The following is a 14,288-nucleotide window of genomic DNA, read 5'->3' as shown; positions in this document are numbered from 1 at the left end:
GGTAGCTGGATCCATAATGGTCAGTCTGTTCTGTCAAGGGAGTTCTGGACAGGACCCAACAGCAATACCACAAGACAGGATTGAGGTAAAGAAAATACTTCATTTAAAACCATACAGATGGCAGGGTCGACGGTGTAATGTCCTGAAGCTCGACTCCGGAAGGCAGGCAGGATCAACTATGAGGATCCCTTGGTCCAACAAAAGGTGGCAGGCAGGACCCTTTGTGTGATTCACGTGGATCGACACCGGAGGGCAGGCAGATCGACAGGCACGAGGCAGAAGACGGTGCGGGGAATGAAGATGGATCGGGAATGAAGACGGTACGGAGTTGAAGCTAGTACGGGGTTGAAGCCGGTGGTAGACGGTACGGACTGACAACCCAAGACTGCAGGACCAGGGTTGATATAGTGCCAGGGGGATGATTAGTGGGAAGAATATGGTGTGTCAAGTAGGGCTGCAACTAACGATTATTTTAATAATCTATGAATCTGGCGATTATTTTTTAGATTAATCGATGAATCGGATATTAATGGGCCAAAAAAGGCGAGTGAATAAAAACATGTATTTAGTCTTGCAAACTATACCACCACTGCTTTACTACTGTTATTAACGAGCTAACGCTAACTTGTCATGCTTGTCAAGCTGGATAACGAGTAAACACCAGCACCAGAAGAGCTACTGGAGGGACGTTAGGTTCCTCACTTCAAAACGGAACTAAAGTAGGATTCTGTAGTGATTTACCCTGCTGTTGAACATCCTTCCTCCTCATCAAGGACTCCAACATGTTTACGTTGTTGGATCAGGAAATAAATCCTGTAGCCGTCTGTGTTCACCCAGAGCTCTACGATACCTCATATCAATAGAGACCGGACCAAACTATGTGTATACATGTGTGTGTGTAAACCATACGGTACAAACAATGAATACACGCTGCCGTATTTACGTCTATGACGTTATTCTGAGTGTTGGTGGAGCTGCTACAATGTTAGCATAGCCTAGCACCAATCCACCAGAGCTCCATTGAGAAGACAAGTAGCCTACAAATCGGCATCATTACGTAGTTATTTCGGAGTCCCTTTTTGTCAGTTTATTGCCGTTAAATCACAGCCAAATCTGTTTATTTTGTGTACATACAGCTGTAGTAAACAGCGACGTGTGGCTTGCTAGACACAGTGAATACAGCTCGATACAATCCACGGAGCTCCTCTGAACAATGTTATGAACCAGACATGACGGCGTTTCGTTTCCCGGGATATCTGTGACTTCCACAACACGTACTAAGCAGAAATAGAGGTTCTTGTTTCCATGGTTAATGGCGGACAGTTGAACGGCTTTCAGGGTGATAAGCCACGCCCCCTCTCCGGTTTGTCCAGCGCGAGTGAACACAAATAGTCCCCGGCGAGACCAGCGTTTGGTGTGAACACAGCATTAGGTCGTACTGATTTCTCTGCCTCCGCCATGTGTTTCAGAACAATGTTACGGGTCTCTCCGATGGTCTTTCCTCTACCTCCGCTCTGCTCCGCTCTTTTTTATTTTTATTTTTCATCTCCGCGACTTATTGAGTGGGGTAATAATCGCGCGACACAACGAATCGATAATGAAATTCGTTGACAACTCTTTTAATTATCGATTTTTATCGATTTTATCGATTCGTTGTTGCAGCCCTTGTGTCAACCTGCAGGAGGTAATCGGCTGGAATGTCCGCAGCTGTGCACTAATCAGGGGTGTGGCCATGGGAGGCGTCTGGAGGCAGAGGAAAAGCACAGATCACATGGCACACAATAACAAACAGGGAAATGACAGAACACATGAGGAGAGGAGATCAGGGGAAACAGAGGTAACACACAACGGGTCAGACAGGGATCCTGACAAATGGAGCTAGAACGGTTCCTTGTTCCGTGCTGCAGGACACCAGGTCGGACTCACACTCCCTTTAATCCCTATCGACTCCCTATCGACTCCGGAAAGATTGGCCATGCAGGAGTGGGTTGACACTTCTCTGGCGGCTGGAATTATTGACATCACTCTCAAAAACAGGTATTTACTCTGTGTTTAAACTATCACAAGATGCTCATGTTTTTACCTAGTTGGACTTGAGAAGTGCTTATTGCTTGGTGTTTGTTCAGCTGTATTATACTCACCATTGACATTGATGTATTGTGTTGGATAGTAGATGTTCCCACACACAATCCCTGCCAATGTCTACAGACTACTGCTCATCAATGTCTCTGAACAGTTAGAAATATCCTCCAACAGGAAATATTCCATCAATATTAAATGAGCTCCAGTTGATGGAATCATCCAGCAGGGGGAGCCACCTCCTCACTTCAACCACTACATGTTATTAATAAAATAATAACACGTTATTCATGTCTGCTTTTGATGTTCAATGAAACATGAAATATATGTTCAAATCTGTAATGGAGGTCATCATATCGGCGGAGGAGGAGGAAGAGAAACAATAAAGAGGAGATGGTGAAATGGAGCAGCTCTCTTCAGTCTGTCAGATACTGAGGAGTTTGTGGAGGTTCAGATACTCTCAGACTTACTGCTGCTTGAATCATCGACTGATCCTCCACTACAGACAGGAGGAGGAGAAGGAGGGGGAGGAAGAGGAGGAAGAGGAGGAGCAGGGTGTACTACTGCTGCTGCTGCTCTTCAGTCTCAGATTCAACGACAAGAGGAAACAAACCAGAAGTCAAACAGGATCCACTGATGTGATTTATTCTGACTTTAATACAGATTTCGTTTTATTTAAAGGAGAGAAGAAGAGCTTCATGTTCAACACGGACACTGGTGAGTTTTTAAAATGAGATTTTAAATCAACAGTACATTTTCTAAACACAGTTGTTTATTTGTTTGTTTTGTTTTAGCACAGGATGATAATTCTAATGGTTACCTGGAAAATATATAAAAATGGAGATGGAATGATATCATTCGGTGATTAAAACAGATGTAATACTCATGTTGTTGTCGGTTACTGACAAAATGTTTATTTCATTCAACCACAGATGAGAACAATTTATTTTTAAGAAGATTAAAACGGGAAACTGATTTAATGGAACAGCTTCTGTTGGAGAAGATGGATTCTGGAAGCAGATTTGAGGAAAAATGACAAGTCTGGAAACAGCGACGTTTTTAATTGAAAATTGAGTTTCTTTAAAAGGCAAAAGGTGAGTTTAGAAGCAGCTTTTTAACAGAAGTTCATAAACAGTCTGATTCTAAACTAACAGAAGATGAAGTTCATAAACAGTCTGTGATTCTAAACCAAAAGAAGATGAAGTTTATAAACAGTCTGTGATTCTAAACCAACAGAAGATGAAGTTTATAAACAGTCTTTGATTCTAAACCAACAGAAGATGAAGTTTGGAAGCCGACTCTGCACCCTGAACGTCGGAGGTCGCAGGTTTTCCTTCCCGGTGGATCTGATGAAGCGCCTCCCTCTCAGGAGACTCAGCCAGCTGCATCGCTGCATGTCAGAGAGCGAGCTGCTAGAGCTCTGTGACGACTATGACCGCGATAGTAACGAGTTTTTCTTCGACCGGCACTCGGAGGCGTTCAGCTTCATTATGCTGTATGTGCAGCACGGGAAGCTGCGCTTTGTGCCGCACATGTGCGAGCTGTCCTTCTATAACGAGATGTTATACTGGGGTCTGGAGAGCTCCGACCTGCAGCCGTGCTGCCAGCGACACCTCGATGACCGCATGTCCGACTGCTTCGTCCACTTCTTCCCGGAGGAGAGACCACGGAGCCCCGAGGAGCCCCGGAGCCGCTGGCTGGAGAGGATAAGGAGGACGTTCGAGGAGCCCACGTCCTCACTAGTGGCTCAAATCCTCGCCTCTGTTTCAATGCTGTTTGTGGTCATCTCCATGGTGATGCTGTGTGCAAGCACCTTACCGGACTGGAAAACCGCTGAGACCCTGGACCAGCATAGGTAGGACATGTCAGAGACCACCTGAGGACATAAACCTTATACCAGTATATATTCGGGGGGTGCATCTCTCTATTCTCAAGACGACTCAATCCTACTATATGATACGGAAAAAAATGATACGGTACGAAACGGTACGATACGATATGATACCAGCGCTAACTATAAACCTGAGCCAGCCCTCACTATAAACCTGAGTCAGCCCTAACTATAAACCTGAACCAGCCCTAACTATAAACCTGAACCAGCCCTAACTATAAACCTGAACCAGCCCTAACTATAAACCTGAACCAGCCCTAACTATAAACCTGAGCCAGCCCTAACTATAAACCTGAGCCAGCCCTAACTATAAACCTGAGCCAGCCCTAACTATAAACCTGAACCAGCCCTAACTATAAACCTGAACCAGCCCTAACTATAAACCTGAACCAGCCCTAACTATAAACCTGAACCAGCCCTAACTATAAACCTGAGCCAGCCCTAACTATAAACCTGAGCCAGCCCTAACTATAAACCTGAGCCAGCCCTAACTATAAACCTGAACCAGCCCTAACTATAAACCTGAACCAGCCCTAACTATAAACCTGAACCAGCCCTAACTATAAACCTGAACCAGCCCTAACTATAAACCTGAACCAGCCCTAACTATAAACCTGAACCAGCCCTAACTATAAACCTGAGCCAGCCCTAACTATAAACCTGAACCAGCCCTGACTATAAACCTGAACCAGCCCTAACTATAAACCTGAACCAGCCCTAACTATAAACCTGAGCCAGCCCTAACTATAAACCTGAACCAGCCCTAACTATAAACCTGAACCAGCCCTAACTATAAACCTGAACCAGCCCTCACTATAAACCTGAACCAGCCCTAACTATAAACCTGAACCAGCCCTAACTATAAACCTGAACCAGCCCTAACTATAAACCTGAACCAGCCCTAACTATAAACCTGAACCAGCCCTAACTATAAACCTGAACCAGCCCTAACTATAAACCTGAACCAGCCCTAACTATAAACCTGAACCAGCCCTAACTATGAACCTGAGCCAGCCCTAACTATAAACCTGAACCAGCCCTAACTATAAACCTGAACCAGCCCTCACTATAAACCTGAACCAGCCCTAACTATAAACCTGAACCAGCCCTAACTATAAACCTGAACCAGCCCTAACTATAAACCTGAGCCAGCCCTAACTATGAACCTGAACCAGCCCTAACTATAAACCTGAACCAGCCCTAACTATAAACCTGAACCAGCCCTAACTATAAACCTGAACCAGCCCTAACTATGAACCTGAGCCAGCCCTAACTATAAACCTGAACCAGCCCTAACTATAAACCTGAGCCAGCCCTAACTATAAACCTGAACCAGCCCTAACTATAAACCTGAACCAGCCCTAACTATAAACCTGAGCCAGCCCTAACTATAAACCTGAACCAGCCCTAACTATAAACCTGAACCAGCCCTAACTATAAACCTGAGCAAGCTCTCTAGTAGTGTAATATGGTACTATAAGCTCATTAAGATATGATGGTGCTCTCTAGTAGTGTAATATGGTACTATAAGCTCATTAAGATATGATGGTGCTCTCTAGTAGTGTAATATGGTACTATAAGCTCATTAAGATATGATGGTGCTCTCTAGTAGTGTAATATGGTACTATAAGCTCATTAAGATATGATGGTGCTCTCTAGTAGGTTAATATGGTACTATAAGCTCCTTAAGATATGATGGTGCTCTCTAGTAGGGTAATACGGTACTATAAGCTCATTAAGATATGATAGTGCTCTCTAGTAGGTTAATATGGTGTCACATGCAGATATCATACTGGAGAAACACACTGCTATTTATAACAGACTAGTTCAATTTAGAAGACGCAGTGGAGCTAGTCAGACTTTCTGTAACTCTGCATGTTAGTGGAGAAGGATTCAGTGAACGTCCAACCAAGGTGATCTGTAACGTAGACGTTAAACATCAGTCCACATCTGCAATGCATTTCAAATGTTATTTTATTAATACATGATTTTAATAGTTTATTTAAGAACACTTCTTTCCAAATATTATGAGTAGTAAAAGCAAAAACAGGATTTTTCCATTTTAATTTAAATAAAGAGCAATACAAAGACTATACTGGGCTAATTGGATCATCCAGAACACCATTGTACCATGTTGTCTCTCCTCTCTCTGATTGGTCCTCTCTCTGAATGTTCTTCTCAATGAATGTTCCTCTCTCTGATTGGTCCTCTCTCTCTCTGATTAGTCCTCTCTCTCTGATTGGTCCTCTCTCTGAATGTTCCTCTCTCTGATTGGTCCTCTCTCTCTCTGATTAGTCCTCTCTCTCTGATTGGTCCTCTCTCTCTCTGATTGGTCCTCTCTCTCTGATTGGTCCTCTCTCTCTGAATATTCCTCTCTCTGATTGGTTCTCTCTCTCTGATTGGTTCTCTCTCTCTGATTGGTCCTCTCTCTCTCTGATTGGTCCTCTCTCTCTCTGATTGGTCCTCTCTCTCTGATTGGTCCTCTCTCTCTGATTGGTCCTCTCTCTCTGCTTGGTCCCCTCTCTCTGATTGGTCCTCTCTCTCTGATTGGTCCTCTCTCTCTCTGATCGGTCCTCTCTCTCTCTGATTGGTTCTCTCTCTCTGATTGGTCCTCTCTCTCTGCTTGGTCCCCTCTCTGTAGGATCATTGAGGCGGTGTGTATTGGTTGGTTCACGGTGGAGTGTATTGTCCGTTTCCTCGTGTCAGTGGATAAATGGGAGTTTGTCTGTCGTCCTCTGAACATCATTGACCTTCTGGCCATCACTCCTTACTACGTCTCCGTTACCATGACGATACTGACCGGAGAGAACTCCCAGCTGCAGCGAGCCGGCGTTTCGCTTCGCGTCCTCCGCATCATGCGGATCTTCTGGGTGATCAAGCTGGCTCGTCACTTCCTCGGTCTGCAGACGCTCGGCCTGACGCTGCGGCGCTGCTACCGAGAGTTGATGATGCTGCTGGTCTTCGTCTGCGTCGCCATGGCCATCTTTAGCGCGCTGGCTCAGCTGCTGGAGCACGGTTTGGACCCGGAGGCCGGAAACGAGGACTACGCCAGCATCCCCGGCGCCTGCTGGTGGGTCATCATCTCCATGACCACGGTGGGGTACGGAGACATGTACCCGGTGACGGTGGCGGGACGAGTTCTGGGCGGAGTCTGCGTAGTGAGCGGCATAGTGCTGCTAGCACTGCCGATCACCTTCATTTACCACAGCTTCATCCAGTGTTACCACGAGCTCAAGGTACGCTCCACCCGCTGCTGCAACAGTCTGTCAGCAGAGTTCATCAGCTAAGTTCATCAACTGAGTTCATCAACTGAGTTCATCAACTGAGTTCATCAACTGAGTTCATCAACTGAGTTCATCAACTGAGTTCATCAACTGAGTTTATCAACTAATGAAGGAGCAATGCTGTCCATCACCTTCATTTACCACAGCTTCATCCAGTGTTTCTTTCATGGTTTTCAGATTCATTGTAGTTTCACGATAAAGTCACCGGACTGTGTCATAAATATTCATACAGCTGAGATCAGAGATCATTTTAAACTCATAAAAGTCTTCTCTTTGTTCATAAACGTTATCCTCCGTGTCTGTTGACTTGTCTTTGAATGACCAAAAAGAAATGAAAGCTGAACACTGTGAACATAAGTTTTCTCTTCAAATGTTCAGACGTATTTCAGTTTTTGATCAGTGACTTAAAAATGCTTATTAAAGAAGCTCAATCTGTGGTTGTGAAATACTTTACTTTGAAAACTATCTCAATTTAGACTTTTATTACAGAATTGTTCAAATTTGAAAAGCTTGATCAGAAAAGTAAAAAACTTGAATTGTTTCAGTAAAAGTTAGAACTGAATATATAAATTTATACAGAACATCATCAATGGAGCTTAATAGATAATAATAGATGATGATTTATTCAGTTATTATAACTTAGATCCTTGTTTTTGTGATGATTTTCAAAGTATAACATTAAGTCAACATTAAGTATTCATCAGATTATAAGATGAAGATCTTTATGGTTATTTGTTTTAATAAAATGATCGTGAATTATTACATCATTGCACTGGTTTATTTTAAAGAAGTTATTAGTATAAATAAGAACCCCATGATAGATAATAACATAATAATATAATAATATAATAATATAATAACGTAATAATGTAATAATGTAATAATGTAATAATATAATGACATAATAATATAATAACATAATAACATAATAATATAACATAATAACGTAATAATGTAATAATATAATAATGTAATAACATAATATAATAACATTATATAATAATATAATAACATAATAACGTAATAATGTAATAATATAATAACATAATAATATAATGACATAATATAATAACGTAATAATGTAATAATATAATAACATAATAACATAATAATATAATAATATAATAACATAATAGCGTAATAATATAATAACGTAATAACATAATAACGTAATAATATAATAATATAATAACATAATAACGTAATAACATAATAACGTAATAATGTAATAATACAATAATATAATAACATAATAATATAATTATATAATAATATAATTTAATAATATAATAATATAATAATATAATAACATAATAACATAATAATAGAATAATAGAATAATAGAAAATCTCGGATTCTTTCATGAATTCTTACTCAACCAGCAGCCGGTGGACACAACCACTGTTTCCACGGCAACAGCAGAGAGAGGATGTGGAGCTGTGAATTATCTCAGTGAAGACGCTTCTTCTTCTTTGGTGTGAAATACGGCAGATACACAGACGATCTGTTAAACTATTATTGTACATATAATACTTCAGTAACATCACAAAGAAAAGGAACATGATGAGGAAATATTCTTCATCAGTCAGAGTGATAAAAAGAATCCTGAACTGGTGCCTTTCATCCTGTTTATTCATAAGTTCATTCGTTTGGTAGTGTTGCAATGATTAGAGATCTTTGTGGTGTCCAATGAATGAATGAATGAATGAATTTTATTTATAGAGCGCTTTTCACAGACATAACATCACAAAGTGCTTAACAGAGCAGACATTTAAAAGCATAAAAAACACAATGTGACCCTAGGGCCAATAAATTACATACACAGAGAAAAATAAAAAATGAAATAAAAAATAAAATAAAAATGTAAAACATATTTTAAGAGCAGGTCTAGGACATGGGTTTTTACACAAACGGCAGCCTAAAAAGGTTTTTAAAAAGTATTCACAGTATCTGCGAGGCGTAGAGTTGCAGGCAGAGCATTCCAGAGCCTCGGGGCCACTGCCTCAAAGGCTCGGTCACCACGGGGCCACTGCCTCAAAGGCTCGGTCACCACGGCTCTTACATCGTGTGCGTGGGACAGAAGACCTCGAGCGTTTGACCTGAGAGTGCGGGCGGGTGAATAGGGGTGAAGTAGATCAGCTACATGAGTAGCTCTTATTTAGCTCTGAGGATCGGGGATGGAGGAGGGAGGAGGGATCTCTGAGGAGCCATGAGCAAGGATCCACGAGAACAGACTTCCAGGAAGTGTTTTAACGGCCGACACGCCCCCTCATTGTTCCATGTCACCTGTCTGTCTCCATGTCAGCTGTCTGTCATCGTGATGCAAGGCACAGACACTCACAAACACACACACTCGGTTTTGAATGTGACCTAGAATCCATCACCATGGCGACAGAGACCATTAGGTCACAGTCTCCATGGTAACAGCAGGATTCGGCTTCACTCAATGAGATTTTGAGGTACAGTATTTATATATAGTTTTTATCCAGTTTCTCACTTCTTGTCAGTTGATAACTTAACGAGCTCCTCACATCGTTACGATTAACACACTCCTCACATTGTTACCTTAACGAGCTCCTCACATTGTTACCTTAATGAGCTCCTCACATCGTTACGATTAACACGCTCCTCACATCGTTAACCTTAACGAGCTCCTCACATCGTTACGATTAACACGCTCCTCACATCGTTAACCTTAACGAGCTCCTCACATCGTTAAACCTGTTAAACCTGTCCAATTGGGGGACCCTCGTGAAGGTTTAGCGTACAGCGTGTATAACAATGCACATATCACGAACGAATATAATGTTATTCATCTGATTAAACAGCAGAACCTGGGCTCGAAGAATATGTACGCCGTTTTTACATGCTCCAAACACAACTCAAACAGCCAACTACAAGAATGACCTTATATGAGCCCAACAAACACCAGCAACACAAATCGCTTTATCGCTTTACGATCAGCAAATGCTTCTTCCCTTTGATGTTTTCAAAAAGACAATGCATTATTCCCAGTATTTTCACACAGATATCTGTTGGCCGGATGTCCTGTGTGTCACGGAACTCATTCCGTGGCTTCAGGGGGTCTAATGTAAGCAGGGGGGAGGATTTGACTTTCAGCATATCGGATTTTATGCTTCACGATAGACGGCGCCTTGTTGATTCTGACTGGCTAACAGTGCTGTCAGTCTTTTCCACGTGGGTATAGCTCAATTATATTGGCTCTAACGCGTCGAAAGAGGGGTCATTCACTGAAATCGACCAATGGGAAATCGACCAATGGGTTGCTGAGATATAGCCCTGAGTACACACAGGGAGCTGAAATCGAACAGAAATCCAGTTTGGAGAGAGACTTAGAGAGGATTCTGGCCTTCAAAACAAAGCCAAAACTGCTGTATTTGGATGTAATGAACACCATTTGTGATATACAAGTGAAATATATAGTTTGGAACATGAGAACATTTAAATGGAACAGATGGTTCCAAAATGACCATTTTGGTGACCTCGCCTGACCTCTCTGAACTAAAACCTCTCTAATGTTGTGCTTCACTTTATCAAAGTCAAACTTTGCAGAGAGACTGGTCACATATTGTGTTGTGATGTGGGAGAGGTTTATACCTGCAGCTGCATCATTCCAAAGAGATAATCATCCTGTAAGGCATTTTTACTCCAGGCCACATCAGCATCATGGTCGCCCACAAAGGGCCGGTTGTAAATGTAACTACATATTGTTAAATAACTCTGCATTCACAGTTTAAAGTAGTCTTCAATGTACTCACAATACATTTCCATGTCAAATGTACAGTAATCAGCCAAAGAGCTCATGCTTCTATGACTGTGTGTTTAAGTATCTCATCATTTTGACTTTCTATTTCATAATTTTGACTTTCAGTCTCATAATTCTGACTTTCTATTTCATAATTTTGACTTTCAGTCTCATAATTCTGACTTTCTATCTCATCATTTTGACTTTCAATCTCATCATTTTGACTTTCTATCTCATCATTTTGACTTTCAATCTCATAATTTTGAATTTCAGTCTCATAATTTTGACTTTCAATCTCATAATTTTGACTTTCTATCTCATAATTTTGACTTTCTATCTCATCATTTTGACTTTCAGTCTCATAATTATGACTTTCTATCTCATAATTTTGACTTTCAATCTCATAATTTTGACTTTCTATCTCATAATTTTGACTTTCTATCTCATCATTTTGACTTTCTATCTCATCATTTTGACTTTCTATCTCATCATTTTGACTTTCAGTCTCATCATTTTGACTTTCTATCTCATCATTTTGACTTTCTATCTCATCATTTTGACTTTCTATCTCATCATTTTGACTTTCAGTCTCATCATTTTGACTTTCTATCTCATCATTTTGACTTTCTATCTCATCATTTTGACTTTCTATCTCATCATTTTGACTTTCAGTCTCATCATTTTGACTTTCAGTCTCATCATTTTGACTTTCAGTCTCATCATTTTGACTTTCTATCTCATAATTATGACTTTCAATCTCATAATTTTGACTTTCAGTCTCATAATTTTGACTTTCTATCTCATAATTTTGACTTCTATCTCATAATTCTGACTTTCAATCTCATAATTCTGACTTTCTATCTCATAATTTTGACTTTCTATCTCATAATTGTGACTTTCTATCTCATACTTTTGACTTTCAGTCTCATCATTTTGACTTTCTATCTCATAATTTTGACTTTCAATCTCATCATTTTGACTTTCAATCTCATCATTTTGACTTTCAATCTCATCATTTTGACTTTCTATCTCATAATTATTTATTTATTATTATTTATTTATTTTTCAGGGACAATGCACACTAATCAACAGTCACACTGTAAGTGAGCCAGAGAGGCTAATTTCCATCTGCTGTCCCCGGCCAGATGTTTCAAGGCAGCATAAAATAACAAAATCTCAAATTGAAATGGAGTTAAAATTCATAGCGAAACGGACAGCAACATATAGACAAAACCGAAACACAGCAAAAGAAAAGTGTAAGACATTAAAGCAGAGCAGACATAACAGGTTTCAGCATGCGTCACGCAGAACAGACCCACCTACAGGACAAGCACATGTAACACTGAAGCACTTCACATACACAGCAAACAAAGGAAAATAGCAACGCTGATCAAGACTAATGCACATATAGATGAAACAAGCAGCACAGACAGCACATCAATGCTGGCACACCTGATTGACAACAAGCCATTTCTTGAAGTGATGCTTGAATGTTGGTACGTGTTTGTGTGTGTATGTGTGGTGGCACAGCATTCCACCAGTGAGCTGCCTTCACAGAGAATGTAGATTTACTGAATGAGCTTGATGTGGAATGACACAATCACCTCTTGAAGCAGATCCAGTGAGTCTGCTGCTTTGAGCGCTTTGTTTAATAAAATCACTAAGTGGAGGCGGGGCCATACCGTGTACAATTCTAAAAACCAGACACACATCAGTGAATTTAATGATGTTCTCCCAACTCAGGATATGATGTTTGGTGAGGATATTGCAGTGATGGTGACTTTGGGGTTTTTGATCAAGTGTTTTTAGGGCTTGTTTATGGAGAATATGAATGGATTTTAATGTCGTGCTGCTGGCTTGTGCCCAGCTGGTTAAGCAGTAGGTCAGATGGGGGACAATCATTGCATTAAAATACGATTTTGCAGCTTGCTCTCATATTATTTTATATATATATTTCATATCTCATATTATTTTATATATATATATATATATTATTATGTGTATATATATATATATGTGATAATATATATATACTGTATTATTATGTAAATATATATATATATATATATATATGAATGTGTATTTATGTATTAATATTTATGTAATTGTATATATATATAATATATATAAATACCAGATTATTTAACAAACAGTAGAGGGCAGTACAACGCCATCTCAGTGTCTGTTCTGCTGAATCCACAGAAGAAGAAGCTGTGTTTAGTTTGTGGCGGAAGAAGAAGCAGAAGAAGAAGAGTCTATCAGGGTGTGTTTAGTTCAACTATAATCCTTCAAGTTATTAATAAACACATCGACACATATATCTGTTATATGTGTGTTCCTGAGGTCTGAAGGTAAGACTGACTCTGGTTATATATGTATATATATGTATATATATATATATATATATTTCATATATATTTAGTTAGTTAGCGTTAGCTTTAGCCGCTTCCTGTTAGCTCCAAACAAACGTTAACGGTCGTTATTCGGTAACGTTACAAACTGACCGGAGGACGACCGTCTTGTTGATTTCTCAAAGAACGCAGAATAATGTCCGTTTGTAACAGAAAAGAGAAGAGTTGCAGACAGATTAGTTTCGGATTAGCTTCAGATTAACTTCAGATGAACCAGCTAAAATAAGGAGTTCTGGTTATTTGATAAGGTTAAACTTCTGACATGATCCTCTGTACAGTGTAAGTTATATGTAGACTATATACAGTATATATGTACAACAGTCCAGATACAACAGTATGTATGTAGAGTATACAACAGTATGTGTGTAGAGTATACAACAGTATGTATGTAGAGTATACAACAGTATGTGTGTAGAGTATACAACAGTATGTATGTAGAGTATACAACATTATGTGTGTAGAGTATACAACAGTATGTGTGTAGAGTATACAACAGTATGTATGTAGAGTATACAACATTATGTGTGTAGAGTATACAACAGTATGTGTGTAGAGTATACAACAGTATGTGTGTAGAGTATACAACAGTATGTGTGTAGAGTATACAACAGTATGTGTGTAGAGTATACAACAGTATGTGTGTAGAGTATACAACAGTATGTGTGTAGAGTATACAACAGTATGTGTGTAGAGTATACAACAGTATGTATGTAGAGTATACAACATTATGTATGTAGAGTACACAACATTATGTGTGTAGAGCAGGGGTGGGCAAACTTTTTGGCTCAGGGGCCACATTGAGTTTTAAAATTTGACAGACGGGCCGGGCCAGGAGCAGATGAATGGAGTGTGTTTGT

General features: G+C 40.0%; 2 protein-coding genes across 4 annotated transcripts in view; both read left to right on the top strand.

Annotated features, from left to right (window-relative positions):
* Positions 1-3,359: 3,359 nt before the first annotated feature.
* Positions 3,360-7,257, top strand: LOC306785639 (voltage-gated potassium channel regulatory subunit KCNG3-like; the record flags this gene model as incomplete). Its single annotated transcript, XM_079280097.1, has 2 exons — positions 3,360-3,934; positions 6,612-7,257. The coding sequence occupies 2 exons, from the start codon at positions 3,360-3,362 to the stop codon at positions 7,255-7,257; spliced, it is 1,221 nt and encodes a 406-aa protein (XP_079136223.1).
* Positions 7,258-13,249: 5,992 nt separating this feature from the next.
* The window catches only part of tspan14 (tetraspanin 14), a 12,458-nt gene continuing 11,419 nt past the window's right edge, over positions 13,250-14,288 (top strand). The window contains exon 1 of one of the 3 annotated variants that reach the window (XM_079280628.1): positions 13,250-13,371. The gene's annotated coding sequence lies outside the window, so the exon portion shown is untranslated. The remainder of the gene's footprint in view (positions 13,372-14,288) is intronic. The other 2 variants (XM_079280629.1, XM_079280627.1) reach the window with 2 other exon arrangements.

This window comes from Melanostigma gelatinosum, assembly GCF_949748355.1.
Source record: "Melanostigma gelatinosum genome assembly, chromosome: 12".
Taxonomy (NCBI): Eukaryota; Metazoa; Chordata; class Actinopteri; order Perciformes; family Zoarcidae; genus Melanostigma; species Melanostigma gelatinosum.
The sequence above is the reverse complement of the archived record's forward strand: the minus strand, read 5'-3'. Positions and strand labels throughout refer to the sequence as shown.